This window comes from Stegostoma tigrinum, chromosome 4 (genome assembly GCF_030684315.1).
Source record: "Stegostoma tigrinum isolate sSteTig4 chromosome 4, sSteTig4.hap1, whole genome shotgun sequence".
Classification (NCBI taxonomy): Eukaryota; Metazoa; Chordata; class Chondrichthyes; order Orectolobiformes; family Stegostomatidae; genus Stegostoma; species Stegostoma tigrinum.
In genome coordinates this window covers 90,615,443-90,639,354 of record NC_081357.1, presented here as the reverse complement: position 1 = coordinate 90,639,354, position 23,912 = coordinate 90,615,443, and the positions used below count along the sequence as shown (strand labels likewise).

Genomic DNA, 23,912 nt, shown 5'->3' with positions numbered 1-23,912 from the left:
TATTGGTCCCATAATGTGATCCTGCACGATATCCTCATTCAAGTTTCCGTATCTATGTGACTGTATAAATCTTTTATGAAAGAATCAATAGCTCCCCTTGGCTCCTGGGTGCGCCAATTAAACCATGCCTGCTGTAAAATCAAGTTCACTTCAAGCTGAAATAGGAGTGAAAAGCTTTAATTAATCACTGGAAGTTGCCTTGTTTTTGTTTGGTGATAATGGTATTGGAGCTGCCACTAATTGCATGCAACAATGCACAAACCCAATCTTTGGCTTATTGTTGAAGTGTTAACTTGTATCCTATTTCATAAACTGTTGGTGCCAGCTCACCAAATACAAGGCCTGGTTGGAGTCCTCTGTGTTCTCTAGACAGTCTGGTTAAGGCAAGCCTTAACCCGTTGGAGTATTTATGTGGGCCGTAGTGAATGAAGTGCTTCTTTTATTTTCTTCCTATTTTAGCATTGTGTGAGTTTCTTTTCCTGTGTATGATCCCTCTCTGAAAAGTTTTCTGATCATCAGGAATTTATTACTCATTGTGACCAATTGATTTCTCTTGTTGCTTGCTAAGTTCCCTTGCTGCGAGTTTTGTCCTATGCTGTTTTGACATATGTTCAAGGAGCTGGTGCAGGCACCGTGGGTTGAATGGTCTCCTTTTGGAACAGTTCAATGCACAGATTTTCCTTTTCCTTGTTCTGGTGTTTGGGTCAGCCTTGAAGACTAGCACTCTCTGCTTCTTGTCACAACCGAGTATTTTTTCAGGTTTATTCCAGTTCTAGGATTGGATCATGAGGTTAGCTTTGTTGCTCTTCACCGAGAACACTGTGCTGTCTCTGCACCAATTCAGGAGCTGAGAGAAGACTGTACGTGGTAATCAGCAGGAGGTTTCCTTGCCTATGTATAATCTGAAGCGATGAGACATCATGGTTTCCTGTGCCACTGTTGAGGACTCCCAGGACAGCTCCCTCCCAACTGTATACCACTGCACCGCCACCTTTGCTAGATCAGTCCTGCTGGTGAGACAGGACTTGTCAGGGACGGTGGTGTTGGTGTCTGGGAGATTGTCTCTAAGTTTTGATTCTCTGAGTATAACTATTTTGAACTGTTGCTTGACTAATCTGTGAGTCAGCTCTCCCAGTTTTGGCACTAACCTCCAGATATTAGTGATGAGGACTTTGCAGATTGACAGGGCTGTTTCTACCATTGTCTTTTCCTGTGCCAAGGTTATTGCCAGGTAATCCATCCATTTTCATTTCTTTGAGACTTTGTAACGATTCTTACAACTGAATGGTTTGCTACACTATTTCAGAGTGCAGCTGAGAGTCAACCACATTGCTTGGGCCTAGAGTCACATGTAGGCCAGACCAGGTGAGGATGGCAGATTTCCTTCCCTGAAGAATATTAGTGAACCAGATGGGTTTTTCTGACAATCAACGATTTCATGATCCTCAGCAGATTCTTAATTCCAGATTTTTTTATTGAATGCTAACGTTTCACTTGTCTCATATTCACAATTTTGAGAAAAAAGCTACTGTGCAACTCAAAAAAATAGACTCTTAGCTGAAATATCATAAGATTCAGCCCATTCAGTCTTAAATATAATCCAGTCAGTTCAGTTCAGGTTTATTAAATATATAGGTGAGAATTTGGAATATGTTGTTATATCACTGTGAGCTCAATCGTTATGTTTAAGTGAGATAACAGGGTGTATAGCTGGATGAACACAGCAGGCCAAACAGCATTAGAGGAGCAGTAAGGCTGATGTTTCGGCCCTAGACCCTTCTTCAGAAATCTTTAAGAGTTCTGCTAAGAATTGGACCCTGTACAACTCAATGCATTCCACTCTATAGCTTTTCCATCTTGTGCAGTATGATTATAAACATTGTTTAACAGCGACCTCAATGTCTGGCACAAGCATATGACTACACCAGGAACCTGATCTAGCTTCTATATCTGAGAGCTTTGAACCCAAGCTTCAGTCCAATGTCTTAAGCACAGAATTGATGTTGACACAGTGCTGTACTGTCAGAGGTATAACCTTTAGAAGGTGGTGTACTGCTAATATCACTAGCCTAGTAATCCTGGAACACCCAGGCTAATATTCTGGGAACATTGTTACAAATCTAACCATGGCTAGTGGTGAAATTTGAATCCAGTAAAGGAAAAATCTGGCATAAAAACAAAGGTGACCATATAGCTGTCAGTAAAACACTCTTAGCGATCCTATGTATGCTATTTGAATGAAAATCATTTCTCCCTCTTTCTTTCCCATTTTGATAGCAATGTTTTTATGTAAATGAGGAGAAAGTAATGGAATGCAACCCGATTTAACTAGACTTGAAGCATAACTAAATGCCATAATGTGGACTGGACATACAGTTCACCAATACATTCCAATTGGATCATTTTTGGGACCATTATATTTGATTTTGTAATAAAAAGATCCAAATGTCAGGAAAGATGCCTCAGATGCCAGATGTTTCAGGTTGTTCATACAATGTTAATCTGAGTCATACAGATCAAGAACAACCCTGGTTCAAAGGTCAGTCTGTGCCAAATTAGGACTAAGCTAAAAGTAGACGTCAGCACTTGGAGGAAGGTAGACTGACTAGCTGTAAACTATCCAGAGGCTCCCTACTGGCAGTTCACATATGTGACTGTCAGCTGACAATGAGATCAAGGCTTGTGTTGATTCCTTCAAACATAAGCTGCCATTCACTGCCAAGCCTTCTCCCAACATTGCAAAGAATCGCTAATAGGTAACTGAATCTGTGTCCTGACAATAAATCAATATAAACAAAGAGAGTTCACATAAGATCAGGTGGTAAGCCATTTAGCCCATCAACCCTGTTCAGATATTCAATTAGATCATGAATGATCTTTTTTAATTCCATCTGCCTACTTTACTTTCCTAGCAAATATTTTGCCAGTCACTTCAATTCATTCTGTAAGCATGACCCTGAACTTCCAATCCCTTCTTATTAGAATTCCTGATGCCACTTTACGACACTGCTTCCTTTCTCAGTTTTCTATATCATTCAAATGAAGCTCAATTCAAGTTTGAGAAACAAAGCCTCATCTTTCAGTTGGGCGTGCCTTCCAAACTCAACACTGATTTCATCAATAGCCACCACTCCCACTTTTCTTCAGGCAGAAGAAACTAGAAACAATTCTACTTTATATTAATTCATTTCCAAGGTGTGGATGTTGCTTAGGAATTTATTGCCTGTCTCCAGTTGCCCTGGAAAAGTTGGTGGTGAGCTAGCTTCTTGAATTGTTGTAGTTCCTCTGGTGCATGAGCCCACGTGCTATTGGGAAGTGGGGTCCAGGATTTTGACCCAATAAAGGAATAACAATACAGATCAGGATGGAGTGTGCCTTGCAGAGTAACTTGTAAATGGTGGTGGCCCCATGTATCTGCTGCCTATGTCTTCCAAGGCGAGAGAATGTGCTGTCTAAGTAGCTGTCGGCAGTTGCTGAAGTGAATCCTGTGGCTGATACATACTACTCCTTTCAGTGTTGGTGCGAAGAGAGTGAATGGTTATGGATATGTGCCAGTCAAGCAGGCTGCTTTGTCCTGGATGCTGTCGATCTTCCTGAGTGTTGTTGGAGCTGCACTTACCCAGGGAAGGGAGTCTCTATCAGAGTGTTGGTTTGTGCCTCGTAGTTGGTGGACAGGCTTTGGGGAGTCAGGTAGTGAATTACTCTCTGCAGAATTCCTAGCCTCAGAGTCTTATAGTCTTGTAGCCACAGTATTCACATAGCTAGTCCAGTTTAGTTTCTGTGGTAGCTCCCAGAATGTTGATAATGCAATTTATAGCTCCTATAGACACATTTCAGCATTGATTAATTCTGTATTGAATCTGTTCCACATTTCATTCTATCACAGACCTTTCCTCCTATTCTTTCCTCTGCTCCCTCTTCTGCCCACATCTATATATGTTTAAAACAAAATCAATCTCTACTTTTTCCAAAGTTAATGAAGAGTAATTGATCCACAAAGTTAAAACTGCTTATCTCTTTCCACAGATGCTGACCAACCTGCTGAGTATTTTTAACACTATATTTCAGATAGCAAGTGCCTGAAGTATTTTTTTCTTTATTTTCATAAACCTATTAATCTCAGTTTTTAAATTTCCAGTTGGCCCTCAGCCACAACAGCTCTGTGAAGGAGGCAGATCCAGATTTCCATTCTCCCTTGTATGAAGAACTGCTTCCTAACACCACAGCCCAGCTCTAATTTATATATCATGTCCCTTTTAGGAAAAGGTAGGAAGGAACATAAAGGATTTTTGGCGTTCTCCTGCGTTATTTTATATTCTAGTTATAAATGTTTGATGAGTTATATTGATATGTTGTCTTGTTGATAGTTACAAATCAATTATAATTTTCTGTTAACTGTGCATGAAATTGGCCAAGTTAATAAACTCATATATTAGATTTAATGATCACACGATTTATCTCAATCAATATGTGTAACCAACCCTTGAACCCTTTCTATTCCAATCTGTTGTCTCTTATAAAGCAGTTTAACTCCATTCAATGTGTCTCTTACATTTGCAGAATCACAATAATCTTTTCTTTTCGCTACAATGAAACAATATGAAATCATGATGGATGGAAGATGAGCTACAATAAGAGAGGGTTTTTAACGTAAAACATTCAGTGATGCTGGATGGAGTATTGTATATGTATAGTGATGTAGTACTTGAGTGTTAGTTAACTCAGTTAGCTGGACAGCTGCTGTGTGGTACCAAGCATGTGAGTTCAATTCCCCCACTAGCTGAGGGAACCATGAATGGTCCCATTTCTCAACCTTTGCCTTAACCTGAGATGTAGAAAACCTCTGGTTAAACCACTTCTCTGTAATGAGAGGGCAGCCCTACTGACCAGTAGGGCTATGGTGACTTTACATTTTATTTAACACTTATATTGTCACTTTTTTATTTTGATATCAAACCAGAAACTCCCCTTGCTGGTGCAGAAGTGGGAGTCCAACTTTAATCTTTATCCTTTTGTTGATTTTGAGACAAAAACTCTTTACGCGTTTTGAAACTTCCTTGCCGGTCAAAACTTGCCATCAGATTAGGATTATGCATCTAGCGGGTTACCCTTACGTGATAAGGTAACGTTAATGTTCTATCTTGTAACAATAGAAAATTGAGTGTGCATAACGTGGTACTGGAAAGTCCCACAGACCTTTATTAAGGCTCACTATATGCAGGAATATTATGTTCACAGGTACTTCAGTGTCTGGGCTAACATTAAGCCATTCAGTTATAAACAATATTAAAATTCCATCAGCATGTCATGCTGCAGTCCAAAGATGTGCAGGCTAGGTGGATCAGCCATGCTAAATTGCCCATAGTGTTCAGGGGTGTGTACGTTATAGGGGGATGGATCTGGGTGGGATGCTCCAAAGGGCGGTGTGCTCGTTGAGCCGAAGGGCCTGTTTCCACACTGTAGGGAATCTAATCTAGAGATGGCTCCAGTTAAGATGCAGAATGAGACTTTTATACCCTCAGGTCCCATGCTATGATATAGTGATATTATCATGAGTCAGTCTGTTAAGGATGTGATAGGATTCAAACTGTGAGAATAACACTAGACGTCATCATCTCCCCACTTCCTGCAATTCCCCTCCCCAATTTTTCTTCTACCCATCCTCTGACCTCTGCCACTTCTGCCTTGATGGTTAATGTATTCCTTTCGTCCCATCTTACTGTGGACATTTTCAATTTCCTCATTTAGATCAATATCACAGGTGAGTCACAGCCTGTTGGTCTCTTGATATTGACTTCAGTAGGGTTTCAAATCAAGCTGGGTATAAGAGTGTGTAACTAAATGGTTCCAGCTGGACAGGTTAGATTGTAAGCACCCCACAGTGCTCTATCTTATGATTTAACATACTGTATACTGGCAATTTGATCAATCTCACTCTGGGAATAACAGCACATGATACTTGGAGACATGGAAATGTAGTGGAGGCAGGTTCAACTCAGGCATTCAAAGCAGCATTGGATGACTGTTTGGCTAAAAGTGGTGTACCAGGGTATTGGGAAAAGGCAGGAAGTTGGCTCTCTGTAATGATTCTTGTTTAAAGAGTCGGTGAAGGTACAATGGGCCAAACCGCCTCTTTCTGCACCGGATCAGTTCTGTAATTCTTTGAACTGTGATGTTTGATTTTGATTTTATTGTCATGTGTACGGAATACAGTGAAAAGCTTTGTTTACAAATGGCACAGGCAGATCACAGCAAGCAAAGGATGTACAGATCAAAAAGACTTAGAAGCATGCAAGTTACTTTATTTGAGCCTACAGTCCATTCAACAGTCTGATAACGGCCTGAAAGAAGTTGTTCCTGAACGTGCTTGTGCTTGTGTGTGTGCTCAGGCTTCTGTATCTTCTGTGGGAGGAGGTCATGACCAGGGTACAATGGGTCTTTGATGATATTGGCAGCCTTTCTGCAATAGCGGGTCATGTGAATAGAGTCCATGGAAGGAAGGTTGTGTTCTGTGGTAGTCTGGGCTGTGCACATCGCCTGCTGTAGTTTCTTGCAGTCCTAGGCAGAGCAGTTGCCATACCAAGCCATTAAGCACCCGGACAGAATGCTTTCAATGGTGCATTTGTAAAATTTGGTGAGCGACCTTATGGGCATACCAAATTTCCTGAGCCGCCTGAGGAAGAAGAGGCATTAGTGTGTCTTCTTGACTGTTGCATCTACGTGGGAAGTCAAAGACTTTGGTTATTGTCACTCCTTGGAACTTGATGCTGTTCACGCTTTCAACCTCAGTTCCGTTGATGTAGAAAAGAGTATGTTCTCCTCCTTTTCGATGTGAAGTCGATGATCAGTTCTTTAGTTTTGCTTATGTTGCGAGACTGTTTTCATTGCACCACGTCACCAAGCCCTCTATCTCCCTTCTGTATTTTGACTCTCCATTGCTAGATATCTATCGTGCTATGGTGGTATCGTCAGTGAACTTGTACATGGTATTCATTTGGAATTTGGGAACACAGCCATAGGTGTACAAGGAGTACAGTAGGGGGCTAAGGACACATCCTTGGAGGCCTCCAGTGTTGAGTGTTATTCTGGAGGTGGTGCAATTACCTATCCTCACTGATTGCAGCCTATGGGTCAGAAAGCTGATGATCCAGTTGCAGAGGACAGAGCTAAGACCAAAGTCATGTAGTTTTGAGATCAGTCTGGAGGCAATAATGGTGTTGAATGCTGAGTTGTAGTCAATGAGCAGGAGTCTGATGTAGGTGTCTTTGTTGTCCAGATGTTCCAGAGATGACTGCAGGGCTGGGGCTAAAGCATCCTCTGTGGATCTGTTATGTCAGTAGGCAAACTGTAGGGGATTGAGGCAGGTTGGGAGACTGGAGCTGATGTGGGCAATGACCAGCCTCTTGAAGCACTTCATGATTATTGAAGTCAGAGCCACTGGGCGGTAGTCATTAAGGCACTGTGCATGTGTTGTCTTGGGTATGGCAATGATGGTGGACTTCTTGAAGCAAGTGGAGACTTTGGCTTGTAAGAGGGAGAAGTTGAAGATGCTGGTGAATATCTCTGCCAGTTGGACTGCACAGAATCTGAGTGCTTGGCTGGGGTCACTGCCTGGTCCTGTCATTTTCCTTGGGTTGACTCCCAGGAAGACTGATCTGACGACTGAAGTGGTGACAGAGGGAGTAGATGTGTCTGGGCTGTCAGAACAGGCATCACCATGTTGCTGGTATTCTGCTCAAACTAAGCATTGAAAGCATTGAGTGTGTCAAGGAGGGATGTATCATTGTCTGCCATCTTACACTGTTTCATTTTGTATCCTGTAATATCGTTTAGGCCTTTCCATAGATGGCAGAAGTCTGTTTGGTAGGTCTGGGACTCTCACATTGTTGGATATTGACTCTTGGCCTCCCTGATGGCTTTGCAGAGTTCATATCTGGACTTTCTGTATTGGTCCAGGTCACCTGACTTGAATGCTGCACATCTGGTCTTCAGCCAGGTGTGGTTCATCCAATGTTTATAGTTGGGGAACACTCGGACTGACTTCTTTGGTACACAGTCCTCCACGCATTTGCTAATGAAGTCGGTGACAGTGGTGGCATACTCGTCTAGGTTTTCTGCTGAACACCTAAACCTGGTCCAATCCACCAAATCCAAGCAGTCCCAGAGACAGTCTTCCACTGCCTCAGACCAGTCCTGTGTTTTTTTAATGAAAAATTCTTCTGTTTCACTTTCTGTTTGTAAGCTGGGAGGAAGAAAATAGCACTGTGGTCAGATTTTCCAAAGTGTGAGTGGGGGCTTTAGCAGTAGGCATCTTTGATAGTTGTACAGCAGTGCCCAGAATGTTTGGTCCCCTGGTGAGGCAGGAGATGTGTTGGTGGTATTTTGGCATCACCTGCTCAAGATTAGCATGGTTGAAGTCGTTGGCCACAATGAATAGAGACTTGGGGAATTTTGTCTCTAGAGTGTTTGTAGCATTGTATGTCTCGTCTAGGGCATTCTTCACATTCTCGTGGAGTGGTAGGTACACTGCTGTCTGGATAATGAAGGTGAACTTTCATGGTATTTTACTGTAAGGTATTCTAGGTATGGGGAGCAATGGTTGCCAGGATCGCTATGTCTAAGCACCAGAAAGTGTTGATCAGGAACCATACCCCGCCGTCCTTTGCCTTGCCCAAGGACACCGTGCATCCATGAGGTGCATGGAGAACCCGCCAGCTTGTAGGGCATGGTCAGGAATGGCAGGGGTGAGTCAAGTCTCCGTGAAGCAGAGCACACAACAATAAGTCCAGATCTGAGTTCATCCATTTTGTTTTCAATACTTTGGACATTTGCTAGGAATATGCTGGGCAAGGGGGTCTTGGAACTGTGTAGTTTCAACCACCCCATCAGACCAGCATGCTTTCCCTGTTTTCTTGTAGGTTTCCTGCTTCCTGCTGATCCGTGGAGTCGGTGGTGCAAGTCCACTGCTCCTGCAGGTAAGTGAGTCAGTTCTGATCGGTCTGGGTCTCCCATGGAACGGGATGTCATGCGGTTGGAGTTCAGGCCTGGGCTGGTCTGGGCTTCTTGGGGTATGGTTGAGGCAGCAGAATTTCTGATCCTGGACAGTCCCAGTTGATGAACTGTGGTAAATATAGTACATTTGAGGGAGTAAGCGTATTTGGAAAACTAGTTTATAAAGCTTTCCATCAGTGAGGTTTCCTTACTTCATGTCTTAGTCTGTTAACAGGAGCTGATTACTCTGACAAATCTATAGCTCCATTATCTCTGTATCAAAGGTCAACTAGAAGGGCAGATGGACCTTGATTTTCTTTGTGTTCTTCACTTTTCTTGAAAGTGATTTATTAATAAATTAATCTTTTTCAAAATCTGAGAAATCTCAATTATCTGAGAAGTAATTAATTAGCTATAAAGTGCTTTGCAACACTTTAGGTTATTGCAGGAGTGATGCATATACAAGTTTTGTGCTTTCCTTTCCAAAAGATTTAAGGGAACCCTGCTTTATATTTCTAGTATTGATATGGTGAGGTGAGCAGCAAAACAGCAATTTCAGAAAAAAACTTTGAATATAAATTGATTCACTGGTATATTTAGAATCAGAAAGGTGTCCAAAAACACTGGGGGCAATGAGCATTATGCTCGATTTCACCCAACTTTCTAGTCGTTAATAGGTATGAGTTGGGCAGTTTGAACCTGCTTTGACTTCTCACATAAGCCATACGGCATAAGCTTATTAAAATTCTAATTGACAAAATTACTGCAACAGTCTTTGAAACGAATATGACCTGAAAAATACTCCCTTCTAAAGGGGTATAATTGCATTTATAATGCTCCTTTTACACCCCAAAGCACTTTACCACTGCATTATCCAACAAAACTTGGCTCTGAAAGATCATACAGAGATATGAAAACAGATGACCAAAACCATAGAAGTTCACTGTAAGGAATATTTTAAAGGAGGAAACCAAGGTCAAGACATGGAGAGGGACTAGGGAGATTATTCCAGAGCTCAGGGCCTTGGGCAGTTAAAGGCACAGCCACTGATGTAGGAGCAACCGGAAAAGAGAAAGGGGCCAGAATTAGAGGAATGTGTAAACATACTGTTGTATGGTTGGAGAACGTTATAGAGATAGGAACGGGGTGAGATAAAAAGGGATTTGAACACCTGGGTGAGAATTTGCAACTGACGAGTTAGGGAAACCTGGGAGCTAAAGTGGGTCAGTGAACACGAGGGTTAGATGAATCCAGGACTCGGTGTGAGTTAAAATTTAAGCAGTAGAATTTTGGATGGTCTGATATGAATGGAGGATGGAAGGGGAATTGCTAGAGAGCATGACATCATAGTTTGGAGGGAAGGGCAATTGAGGCAAAGACAGATAGACAGATGGTACTCTGTAGATGGAAGTAGATAGCATTGGGTAAGAGCTAAGAGGTACTGCCTTTTGAAATCAGTACTGCTAAGCCAAAGCAGAAGGCACAGTTGGAACGGTGCAGAGTGTTACAAACCAGCCCAAGGAAATTAGACACTTTGAGAAAATGTATCAGGCAGCAACATTGCTCACCCACACTATGTTTAGACTGTGCCAATGTGGCAATAATAAATGGCACAATCAGCACTGAAGGATACAAGTTGCTCTACAATATGTCACAACACACAAAGTGCCGCAGGGTGCTTGGTGAAAATGCAGTGGTGGGTGCAGCTCCTTTTTATGACTGCTCTGGCATTCAGCTTACAATTTCTGCTGCCGATTAACTGAAAGCCCATGAGTGTAGTCATCTGTGGAGAATGGCATAATAATATTGTCAATGGTGTTTCTCCTGGTGTGTAATGATTAGCCAGAAGGTCTCAAAGGGGGCATAAGCAAAAATTTGTCATCCATCTGGCACACACTTGCTTCAAGTTAGGTGACCGTAGATTGCAATACCTCCAAGCAAAGAAAAACATACGTACGTTTAAATCAGTCACTTGCCAGTAATGATTTTTCAAGCAGGGGTAAGAGTTTGTATTAGTCCTTTGCTTTAGTCAGAAGAACATCCTGGTAAGCCAGGCCTTCATCTGAGCAAGTCTTGGAGTTTGGTCTTATTTTTGACACATTTCACCCAACTGGAAGATGCGAGTGAGAAATACTGCAGTGTGCATTCTATTTGTGTGTGACTGACTCTGCTCCAGGAATGGTTAAATGCATATTTACCAAACATATAAGGGATGATTGCTTTCTATTTCAAAAGACTCATAAGTGGCATTTGTAATGAAGTTGTTCAGCATTCTGCAGCCCTGCAATCAAGTAAAAAAAAAATGAGCATATCAGCAAGAATGATTATCAACCAATAAACTGGATTTGGGTAGTGGCTGTCAGCAGGACTCAGCCAGGAGTCTACAGCAAATGGGATCTGTTTAGACTGAGTGCTGTGCTTTCAATTCACAATAGTATAACATGACTACAAGGCCTGTTGAAGAGGTGTCTACTATTTGCTGTGGAAATGCCTGTGGAGGGAGGTAAATAAGATCAACTTGAGGTCGTGGAAAAAAAACACAGATTTGTGGATGCCTCCTTCAGGGGCTCACTGAGGTTGTGGCCGAGAGGTGGAAGCTTTGGTTCCTGGGCTAAACAGGAGATCAATAGGAATTGATTTATGGGAGACCACCAATCACAAGGTGATTGGAAGGATATGAATCCCATGCTTCAATGATCTCACATGGTCTGGGAAGGTGTGCAGCATTGAAACACCGGGGTGACAGGTTCTGCCACTCCACACAGACTTGCACTCACAAGCTCAATATATTGTGCGTTCATAGGCTTCTTATCATTGTCAGACTGAGCGCATAGTCATATTCACTGAGATTTCAGACGCCCTCTCATGTGGAAGGTAAAAATGGGTATTACCATCAACATTAGATCAGAAACGGAGCATTCACCAATGATTGCACAATGCTTAGTACCACACACAACCCCTCATAAGTAGCCTATATACCCCTATGTATGGCACGTGGTATAGTGGTAATGTCACTGAACAAGTCTACCAGACAGCCAAAGCCAATGTCTGAGAGCAGGAGTTTAATTCCACCGTGATAGGTTGTGAGATTTTAATTCAATAAAATCCAAAGCTGAAAGTTAGTCAAATAGTGACCATATAACTATTATTGATTGTTGTAAAAACTCATTTGGTTCATTACTGTCCTTTAAGGAAGGAAATTTTCTGTCCTTACCTGGTGTAGCCTTCGTGCGATTCCAACAGCAGTGTAGTTGACCCTGAAATGCCCTTTGCTATTGGCCTCGTAAGGCATTTAGTTCAAGGACAGGTACAAATGGGCAACAAATGCCAGCCTTACCAGTAACACCCTTCCAAGTGCATTGACTATGTTCAGATTACATTTATGCTCAGTGCAATTTGATATAGGTCTGTAACACTTCAGTAAAATTTTAAGTAAGTTTATGGTGTGCTAGATATAGAAATGCTGTTTCCACTATGGGATGCCAAAAATTAGGGAGCAGATAGAGAAAGTTCTTAAGGCTGTGAATATGGGACTTGCTACAAAATATAGAAATTGAGGCAAGTTTAAGAGGAACCTAGAGAAACAATGGGTGATACATTAAGTCTTGCCATCAATGTATCAGCGTACTGTTAAGAGACATGCTGATGGTTGGGAATTTGCCCTTTCACTGACTTTGAACGTGTTTGATTTCTCATTCAACAGGGTATTTGTAAAGAAAAATGGGATGCAAAATAGCTGGCTGTTTTGGGAGATTTTCTGGTACCTCTGCACACAATAGAAGGAGACTCAAAGAAAATTTTACCTATAGCCGTAATAGTCGGAAAATGTCTGATCTCAGAAGCTAAGCGGACTCAGATCTGGTTTGCATTTGGATGTGAGCTCACTGAGAATACTCGATGCAATCAGCTTTAAGTGATTTTGTGACACAGTGGTAGTGTCCCTATCTCCGAGCCAGGAAGCTTGGGCGCAAGTCTCACCTGCTCCAAAGGCATGTATTATGGGTGGCATGGTGGCTCAGTGGTTAGCACTCAGCCTCACAGCTCCAGAGACCCAGGTTCGATTCCACCCTTAGGCGACTGTCTGTGTGGAGTTTGCACATTCTCCCCGTGTCTGCATGGATGTCCTCCGGGTGCTCCGGTTTCCTCCCACAGTCCAAAGATGTACAGGCTAGATAGATTAGCCATTCTAAATTGCCCGTAGTGTTCAGGGGTGTGTAGATTATAGGTGAATGGGTCTGGGTGGGATGCTTCAAGGGGTGGTGTGGACTTGTTGGGCCGAATGGCCTGTTTCCACACTGTAGGGAATCTAATCTAATCTAATCTCTGAAGAGGTTGATTTGGAAAATATCGAGAGAGAGAAGTACACACACGCATACATACAGAGTTTGCGTTTCTCTTTGCAGTCTAGACCATGCACTGACCTCACAAAAGCCATGGTCACCAGCTCAGGAGTCACTGAAAATGTTTTTGTCAGGCAATTGTCACCTGTTTCAGAACTCATGGGACTCATGTTGTCTGCTTTTGTGCTCGCTGTTCAATGAAGGCATCATTGTAAACCATTCGCTCTGTGCTTCTATAAACATCATTTTTTCTTAAACTGTAGCCATCTTTAGTGCAGTACTGTTAATTTAAAGTAGTATCTTCCTATTTTTAGTCCATTGTTGAAAAGTAATGTAAATCAAAAGATATGGTTTTTACAATGAAGAATAAATGTCATTCCAATACAAACCCACCAACTTTATAGAATCCTTCCTGTAAGGGAGCTCAGTAAGAGGTTAGGAACTAATATTCATTTAATACCTCTCTGGAACTAATCTCAAACACTAAATGAAAAAGAAATCATATACACTCTAGGACCATGTCTGCAGATATTGCCCATGAGTAAATCTGAGCTTTCTAGATTTTATTTGATATTACCTTATTCTTAACCACACCAACAGAAGCAATTAAAGTGTAAATATAGAGTTGGGCTAGTTTATTTCTTTAGTTACATAACAATTTTATTTTAGAAAGCTCACATTACTGCCAAGGTCAAGATTTATTATCTGTCAATTATTAATGTTGAGAAGGTAATGATGAGCTATGTAAATTGGGGCAACAATCCTCATCAGTCTATGGATATACCCTGGACAAAAGCCCTCTGAAGTAGTAAGTTTGTGAAATTACATTGGACTATAATTCACTGAAATTTTGGAGTCAAGAAACCATGGGCCTCAACCTGGGATGGCATGTTGGCTCATTGGTTAGCACTGCTGCCTCACAGTTCCAGGGATCTGGGTTCAATTTAACCATCAGGCAACTGTCTGTATGGAGTTTGCACATTCTCCCCATGTCTGCATGGGTTTACTCCCACAGCCCAAAGATGTGCAGGGTAGGTAGATTGTGTTAAATAGCTGTGTTAAATTACCCATGGTGTCCAGGGATATTTAGGTCAGGTGGGTTAGACATAGGGAACTGCAAGGGTAGGAGGAATGAGTCAGCGTGGGATGCTGTTTGGCAGGGCGGTGTGGACTTGTTGGGCTAAATGGCCTGTTTCCGCACTGCAGGGATTCTGGATGTAAGTTTACTCACTGAGCTGGAAGGTTTGTTTTCAGACATTTCATCACCTTTTTTTTTTTATTTGAAAAAATATACTTTATTCATAGAATGTACAAAAAAATAAAACATTTATACACCTACCCAGTCATGCAAGCCACTCCGGGTTACCTGGGGGTACGTACACCAACTAAAGGGAAAAAAAAAACAAAACAGAGAAAAAAGAAACCAAGCAAAGAAACTGCCCCGGCAGTCGTCACCCCGCACAGTCCCAGTTTGCCCCCTGACCAGTTGGGGAAGGCGCCAGCTGGGCCCAGTTACCAGATAGGATTCTTTTCCCTTTTCTGGACGAGGGGGCTCATACGGTGGTCTTTCCCCACCGCGCCTTGGCGGCGGCTGCCCCAAGCTTTAGCGCGTCCCTCAGCACGTAGCCCTGGACCTTGGAGTGCGCCAGTCTGCAACACTCGGTCGGGGTCAGTTCTTTCAGCTGGCAGACCAGCAAGTTGCGGGCAGACCAAAGAGCGTCTTTCACCGCATTGATGGTCCTCCAGGCGCAGTTGATGTTGGTCTCGGTGTGCGTCCCCGGAAACAGCCCGTAGAGCACGGAGTCCCGCGTCACGGAGCTGCTCGGGACGAACCTCGACAAATACCACTGCATCCCCCTCCAGACCTCCTGCGCATAGGCACACTCCAGAAGGAGGTGATCGACAGTCTCGTCCCCCCCGCAGCCACCTCGAGGGCAGCGTGCGGTGGTGCAGAGATTCCGGGCATGCATAAAGGATCTCACTGGCAGAGCCCCTCTCACCGCCAGCCAAGCAATGTCCTTGTGCTTGTTTGAAAGTTCTGGCGATGAGGCATTCTGCCAAACGACTTTGGCAGTCTGCATGGGGAACCACACGACGGGATCCACCCTCTCCTTTTCCCGAAGGGTCCTGAGGATACTACGTGCTGACCACTGCCTGACGGCCTTGTGGTCAAAGGTGTTTCCTTTCAAAAATTTCTCCACGAAGGACAGGTGGTACGGAACGGTCCAACTACTCGGAGCGTTCCGCGGCAACGAGGCCAGGCCCATCCTTCGCAACACCGGGGACAGGTAGAACCTCAGTAAGTAGTGACACTTGGTGTTTGCGTACTGAGGATCTACGCACAGCTTGATGCAGCCACACACAAAGGTAGCCGTCAGGGTGAGGGTGGCGTTCGGTACGCCCTTTCCCCCATTTCCCAGGTCTTTGTACATGGTATCTCTGCGGACCCGGTCCATCCTCGACCCCCAAATGAAGTGGAAGATGGCCCGGGTGACCGCAGCGGCGCAGGTCCAGGTAATAGGCCAGGCCTGCGCCACATACAACAGTACCGAAAGCCCCTCGCACCTGACAACCAGGTTCTTACCCGCGATGGAGAGGGACCGGAGCGTCCACCTGCCCAGCTTCTGCTTAAATTTGGAGATACGCTCCTCCCAAGTCTTAGTGCATGCCCCAGCTCCACCAAACCAAACACCCAGCACCTTCAGGTAGTCTGTCCTGACGGTGAAGGGGATGAAGGAGCGGTCGTCCCAGTTCCCGAAGAACATGACCTCGCTCTTACCCCTATTGACTTTGGCACCCGAGGCCAGTTCAAACTGGCCGCAGATGTCCAACAGCCTACTCACCGACCGACGATCGGTGCAGAAGACGGCGACATCATCCATGTACAGGGAGGTCTTGACCTGAAGGCCTCCACTGCCTGGGATAGTCACGCCCTTCAGGCTCACGTCCTTCCTGATGGAGGCGGCGAAGGGCTCCACACAGCACACGAACAAGGCAGGAGAGAGCGGGCAGCCCTGCCTGACTCCAGATCTAACAGGAAAACTGTCTGATTCCCACCCATTGATCGAGACTGCGCTAACGATGTTGGCGTAGAGCAGCCGGATCCAATTGCAGATGCCCTCCCCGAACCCCAATTTGGAGAGGACGTCCCTCATGTAAGCATGAGAGACCCTGTCGAAGGCCTTCTCCTGGTCCAGGCTGACGAGGCAGGTGTCCACCCGCCTGTCCTGTACGTAGGCGATCGTATCCCTGATGAGCGCGAGGCTCTCAGCGATCTTCCTGCCCGGCACAGCACAGGTTTGGTCAGGGTGAATCACCGACTCCAGGACAGACCTGACCCGGTTGGCAATGACCTTGGCCAGGATTTTGTAGTCCACGTTCAAAAGTGAAATGGGACGCCAATTCTTAATTTCTTCCCTCTCCCCCTTCCTCTTGTAAATGAGGGTGATGATGCCCTTCCTCATGGACTTGCACATTTCCCCTGCCCGAAGTGCACTATCGTACACCTCCAGCAGGTCCTGGCCGACCAGGCCCCACAGAGCAGAATACAGCTCGACTGGTAAGCCATCGCTTCCGGGAGTCCTATTCCTCTGCAAGGACATGAGGGCTCTGGTCAGCTCGTCCAGGGATATCGGCCGGTCCAGCCACTCCCTCGTGCCGTCGTCTAAGACCTCCGTGATAGACGACAGGAACGACTCGCAGGCCGTGCTGTCCGTGGGCTTCGTGTCGTACAGTCCGGCATAGAAGGATCTGCTGATCCTCAAAACGTCGGGCCGAGACGACGTCACCGAGCCGTCGTCCTCCTTCAGCCGGCTAAGCACAGAGCTCTCTTTGTGCACCTTCTGAAAGAAGAAACGCGAGCACGTCTCGTCCTGCTCCACAGAGCGGACCCTGGACCGGAAGATTATCCTGGAGGCCTCCGCGGCGAAGAGCGAGGCTTGCTGGCCCCTCACCTCGCGGAGGTCCTCCGTGACATCGACCCCCATCAACTGCAGAAGGAGCAGGTTCTGCACCCTTTTCTGGAGTCGCGACAGCTTTCCCCGCCTCTCTCTTGCCTTCTGAACACCCTTGAGGACAAAGAACCTCTTGATGTTCTCCTTCACCGTCTCCCACCAGTCGCCTGGAGACTCAAAGAGGGGTTTCACGGTTCTCCAACCGGTGTACTCCCTCTTAAGCTCCTCGACATTCTCTGGGGTCAACAGAGTCGTGTTGAGCTTCCACGTCCCCTTGCCGGCCGGCTGGTCGTCCTGTAAGTGACAGTCGGCCAACAGGAGGCAGTGGTCAGAGAAGAACACCGGCTCGACACCAGTGGATCTGACCGAGAACGTCCGTGACACAAACAGGAAGTCTATCCTTGAGCGGATAGACCCGTCTGGCCGCGACCAGGTGTACCTCTGCTGCGCTCCGTCTGCAGGGGTGCTGAAGACGTCGAGCAGCTTGGCGTCCTTCACCGTGCCCATCAGGAATCTGGACGTGACGTCCAGTTGACTCCCCCCACCCGCTGTCCCCACGCCGGATCTTCCATCTGCATCAATGATGCAGTTGAAGTCTCCGCCTAGGATGACCGGCCTGGACGTAGCCAGCAGGGGTGGAAGCCGCTGCAGGACGTCCAACCGCTCACTCCGTACCACTGGGGCGTACACGTTGATCAGCCTCAGGGGAGCGTTCCTGTAGGTGATGTCAGCCACTAGGAGGCGCCCCCCCACCACCTCCTGAACTTGAGAGATGGTGAAGTTGTGCCCCCGCAGCAGAATAGCCAGGCCCGAGGAGCGACAGTCGTTACCCCCCGACCAGATCGAAGGCCCACAGGTCCAGGCGCCGGACCATTTCCCGTACCTGCCGAGGTGCGGTATCCCGCACTCCTGCAGAAACAGGAGGTCCGCCTTGATGGTGGTCAGGTAGGCCAACGTGGACACACATCTCGCGGTTGACTTGACGCTGCGCACATTAATGCTCGCAATTCGTACCCCCATTGTGGGCAGTGACCGCAGTACCCTCCCCAAGTCCAAGGTCCAGCCCCTCCATCTGTCCCTTCATGCCCATTGCCCGGGCTAACTGCTGGACGCTCTCTGGGCTCAGGAAACCGTCTGTGCTGCCTTCCGGGTGGCATCCCCCCGTCAGGGGTGCGGAGGCAGGAGGGTCCGGCTCCGGATCAGGCTGGGGACGTGCTGTTTCCTCCTTCCCGCCTGGAAGTTCCGGGGGGCCCTCCAGTGCTCCAGCGGCACTTGACTGGGTGTCGGAGTGAGCCTCAGGACGCCTCCCGTCACCTGGAAGTGGGGTGCTGCTTTCCTTCCCCCTCGAGACCTTTAACTTCTGCTTCGGGTGGGCCCTCTCCGAATCCTCCTCGTCAGAGGAGCTCTTATAGCCCCCCTGTAGCTGTCTCTTCCCTCCTGATTGTTGCGGTTCCTGGGCCCGTCGACGCACCTTCCTCCTCGCTTTCCGGACTGTAGTCCACTCCCCTGGGTCGCCTGTCGCCGCCTCCATTGGCTCCGGGTTGTCGGGGGGGATTGGAGCCTGCAGAGGTGCTTTGCTGGCCTCGGGCCCATCCTGCAGGGCTGGGCCCTCCTGCACGGCCTGGCCCTCCTGCACATTAGTGGGGTCCTTGCTGGGCCCTGGTGCCTTCCTCTCCTCCGGGGGGGCTGGCCCCGCATTTCCCCTGCCGGCGACCTGGGCGTAGGTGGTACCCCGCCGCGGGCATGCCCTATAGAAGTGGCCCGCTTCCCCGCAAAGGTTGCAGTTTCTCTCTCGTGGGCAATCCTTTGCAAGGTGTCCCTCCTCCCTGCAGTTCCTGCAGATGGTGACTTTGCAGTCGGCCGCCATGTGACCTGACCTACCACAGGCATGGCAGACTTTAGGTTGCCCTGCATAGGTCAGGTAGCCCCTGCTCCCGCCGATCGCGAAGCTGGACGGTGGGTGTGCGACATTCCCGTCTGCGCCCATCCTCAGCGTCACCTTGACCTGCCTCTTACTCGTCCAGATGCCAAAGGGGTCCACCATGTCAGTTAGGTCCCCTTCCACCTTCACATACCTTCCGAGGAAGGTCAGGACATCAACTGCTGGCACATGTGGGTTGTACATGTGTACAGTCACCATACGGCTCCTCTGTGCTGGCATCACAAACAGTGGGACAGCGGTCAATACAGAGAGGGGGCCCTCACCTCCTTTCTCCTTGAAAACCTCCAGGAAGCGCTCGCAAAGCTTGGCACTCCGGAAGGTCACATCGTAAAAACCCCCTCCGGGGAAATCCTGCAGGCAGTAAATGTCCGCAGCAGCGAACCCACAACAGTCCAACAGGACCCTCTTCACGAAGAAGGTGCGGTCCACAGGTGCACCTTCATCCACCTTCTTTACGGAAACACGGATGGTGTTCCGGACCCCCTGACCTGGGGCACGAGCACTTGCCGCAGCCATCGTTGCAGGTTGGCTGCTCCCCTGAACCAGCGTTAGGCCGAAGCCAGCATTAAGATCCACTGGTCGCAAGGGTGCACAGCCAACCTGACGTCCTCCTTTCACCTCCAAGACTGCACTCTCGTCCTCTCAGTCCACAAGAGAGTGGGTCTTTATTGTGTTCGAGATGTAAGCTGGTTCACTGAGCTGTAAGGTTTGTTCCCAGATGTTTCATCACCATTCTAGGTAACATCATCAGTGAGCCTCCGGTGAAGCGCTGGTGTTATGTCCCGCTTTCTATTTATTTGTTTAGGTTTCCTTGGGTTGGTGATGTCATTTCCTGTTCTTTTTCTCAGAGGGTGGTAGATGGGCTCCAAATCAATGTGTTTGTTGATGGAGTTCCGGTTGGAATGCCATGCTTCTAGGAATTCTCGTGCATGTCTCTGTTTGGCTTGTCCTAGGATGGATGTGTTGTCCCAATCAAAGTGGTGTCCTTCCTCATCTGTATGTAAGGATACTAGTGATAGTGGGTCATGTCTTTTTGTGGTGAGTTGATTTTCATGTATCCTGGTGGCTAGCTTTCTGCCTGTTTGTCCAATGTAGTGTTTGTCACAGTTCTTGCAAGGTATAAACGAACGTCATTTACAAAATACCTTGCAAGAACTGTGACAAACACTACATTGGACAAACAGGCAGAAAGATAGCAACCAGGATACATGAACATCAACTAGCCACAAAAAAGACATGACCCACTATCACTAGTATCCTTACATACAGATGAGGAAGGACACCACTTTGATTGGGACAACACATCCATCCTAGGACAAGCCAAACAGAGACACGCACGAGAATTCCTAGAAGCATGGCATTCCAACCGGAACTCCATCAACAAACACATTAATTTGGAGCCCATCTACCACTCTCTGAGAAAAAGAACAGGAAATGACATCACCAACACAGGAAATGACATCACCAACCCAAGGAACCCTAAACAGATAAATAGAAAGTGGGACATAACACCAGCGCTTCACCGGAGGCTCGCTGATGATATTACCTAGAATGGTGATGAAACGTCTGAAAACAAACCTTCCAGCTCAGTGAGCAAACTTATATCCAGAACCTCAACCTGAGCTACAAATCTTCTCAAAACTCACTGTAGGGATTCTATGATCTATGATTCTATGATCTATGATTTATGATCTATAAACCAGAAAAAGGCTAGTTGGGATAGACTGGTTAAATACAAACCCAGGGGCAGATGTCTGGAATAGGGGTTAGCTTACAATACTAAAGGAAGACGCCCATTCATGCCCCAGCTTAAAACCATGGGAGCCAGACTGCAGGAAACAAACGACTTCAGATCTTCTGGAGCCTGCAGAGATACAAAGCCCTTCAATTTCCAACTGGTGCTCAGACACAGAAATACTGAGCACTCCACACTGAGCGCAACCCTCGCAACTACTAAACACCATCAACTAACCACGAATCACCACTTGGCATCTGGAAGCGACCAAAAGTATCCAGAGCCATAAGACACTGACCGGGGCAACAACAACAACATCCACCACTTCTTAAGACAAAAGCCTGCTCGCAAGGCCCACTAAGAAACCCAAGGTTCTCACCATCTGGTCCAATGTGCTCAACAGCATCAGTGGACACCACCAGACTGACAGTTATCATCTCTCATGGCCCTCTGCGGAAACCCAATTATGGCAAGAGACTAAGGACCAGAGCTAGTTGAAATTGTGTTTCTCTCCAGCCGTGAGCCTAAAGTCATCAAAACCCTCTAACCCACCTTGGCCAGTCTAAGATAGGAGAAGGTAGGGTTTGGGGGCAAACGGTGTAGGGCGTTTCTAAGAAAGGGAAGCACGTTAGTAAGTAATCTCCCTCTCTTTCTCACTTTCTGTTAGTCATTAAGTAACAAATACTCACTTAACTATTAAACCCACTGTATCAAGTCTTAGCTGTAAGGCTTAACGGGGTTCATGTTAACTATGAGACAGGTCTCAGTCAGTAATGGTCGGGTTGATATTTGCTTTCCAGTTTTCCTGTAACTATATTCAATTTGCTTGTTTTTCAATAAAGTCAGGGTTTTCTTTGACTCTGAAGCTTCTGTGTTTTGTCCTTGACTCGGAGGCATCTGTGGGAACTTGTCTCTTGATTGGTAAATCCGACTGATCTCCTTTCTCTTCCTTGTGGCTTTAGCTCAAGGACTCCTTCACATGCGGGGCCTATTTCTGGTTCAGACTCTCGAAGCCCTTTCACAAACTGCTCACGCTGCACACACAGAGCAGACACCTAGTTGGAGAATTGGAGGGCATTGCTGGTATCACAGTGCACACTACTGGGATTGGGGTGTCCAGTTATGAAACGGGTTTACATGTAGCACGATGGTGTGGAATGTTTAGTATTTCTGTGTCTGAGCACCGGTTGGGTCCTGTCCTGAAACATTAACTTCCCTGCTCCTGTGATGCTGCCTGGCCTGCTGTGTGCCTTCACCTCTATGGTGTTACCTCTGACTCTGCATCTGCAGTTCTTACTACCTCTGGAAATTGAATGGCTTTGTGCCTCTGTAGGCTCCAGAAGATCTAAAGTTGTTTGTTTCCTGTAGTCTGGCTTCCATTGTTTTAAGTTGGGGTGTGAATGGGGGCCTTCCTTTAGTATTGCTAGGTAACCCCTGTTGCAGACATCCGCCTCTAGGCTTCCATATTATCCAGCATGCCCCAACTAGCCTTTTCCTTGTTCAGTTGAGGCCCATAGTTTCTTGAGTCCAAAAGTTCAGTGAATTTTAGTCCAATGTAATTTCCACAAACTTACATCTAACTTATGTCTTCAGAGGGTTTTAGTTTCAGGATATATCCATAGATTGATGGGAAATTTTGTCCCACCTTACAATGTGGAGGGAAGTAATTAGGGCTTCACTTGAGTACTTGTAAACATAATCAATGGATGGAAGTCTTCTGTGACCAGTGAACACCACCAGGGCTGAAATGTATAATCTCTGCTCAAAACATTTTTTAAAATTTGCTTTGAACATTTAATATTTTTGCTACAATGCCCCTTTAAGTGATATCAAGGTTTTTTTGGTCTAAATTAAACAGATTACTAAAACAGTACAAAGATAATGGTGAAGATTTTGCCTGTGTAAAATTTAGAAGGATAGTGAAAATAGAAACATCACATTTGCAAGTAGCAGAACTGAAATTTTCTGCAGCAGTGGGCTCTGTGATAGGAATCATGGTGGTCCATCCAAAGCTGCAAAAAATCTTAGTGATTAACCAGGTTGTAATTTAAGAACTGCTCTGATGTGGGCTGTCCATGCAAAAAAATTTGTATTTGATATTTGGAAGAGTTATTATCCTCTTCAATTGGTCTATGTGTGAGATACTAAATTGCCTTCTCTGCTGTGTCAATGGACTGACAGGAAGTGGCACAGATACTATTTTGCTTCTGGACCAGCACCTGTAGTATTGAAATTATACAATACTACAGAATCATATTTTACTGTGCTAGTCTTTTAAACCTTGTTGTATTTGACAATGAGGTCTCTGATTGTTAAGGTTTTAGACATTTAATCAAACTGAAATTAATTTAGTAATCCTTACATTCCTGTTCAGTCATGTGTCATTCCAATTGTTAAAAGACAAGCTTGTGACCGGGGTTCATAATCATTACACACATTGAAGGAAAACTCCAACTCAGTGTGGGTCCATTAATAAGAAATGAGCTTCTAGCTATATTTGTGCAACGAGTTCAAAGTTGTTTCCATAACCTTTGACTGTTCATACAGTAACAATGTCTTGCCTTGTTTTTACATTTTTTCCATTGTGTCTAATGCAAATAGCTGACAGCCTGTGGTAAAAAGACAGATATACAGTATATTCCAGGTCTAACTCCGCAGATGTATTTACTGACTGTGACCACTTGCATCCCAAATCATTTTGTTGAACACTCCTATTAATGCTTAATTTCATCTTCATCTGATAAGAAGGCTACGAGAGTGATATGACGAAACATTAATGATTACAACAGCCAGATTAGATGGGTCTGCAGAAATATGGCTATTAGCTTTCAGCAATCACCTTTGTAATCATGGTTTGATTGTGATGTAAAGAAGCTGTTGAAGAAAACCAGGAAGAAATGGGCCGAGGCAGCATATACTTCTACTCAGCTCAGATTTATTTTTCACTTCCT

The 23,912-nt window shown here is 45.7% G+C and overlaps 1 protein-coding gene across 5 annotated transcripts in view; it reads right to left on the bottom strand.

Annotated features, from left to right (window-relative positions):
* Positions 1-23,912, bottom strand: part of LOC125452224 (uncharacterized) — a 111,792-nt gene that overhangs the window by 71,173 nt on the left and 16,707 nt on the right. The window contains exons 2-4 of one of the 5 annotated variants that reach the window (XR_009445699.1): positions 14,671-14,716; positions 11,190-11,272; positions 9,015-9,119 (exon numbers count right to left, since the gene is read on the bottom strand). The exons of 1 other annotated variant lie outside the window; for it this stretch is intronic. Coding sequence is in view for 1 of the 4 variants with exons in the window: in XM_048530385.2 (XP_048386342.1) it covers positions 7,879-8,242; positions 11,190-11,272 (447 nt within the window). In the remaining 3 variants the exon portion in view is untranslated. Of the gene's footprint in view, positions 1-6,206; positions 8,243-9,014; positions 9,120-11,189; positions 11,273-14,670; positions 14,717-23,912 lie in introns of those variants that run through there. 3 more of the 5 variants (XM_048530385.2, XR_009445700.1, XR_007247501.2) reach the window with 3 other exon arrangements.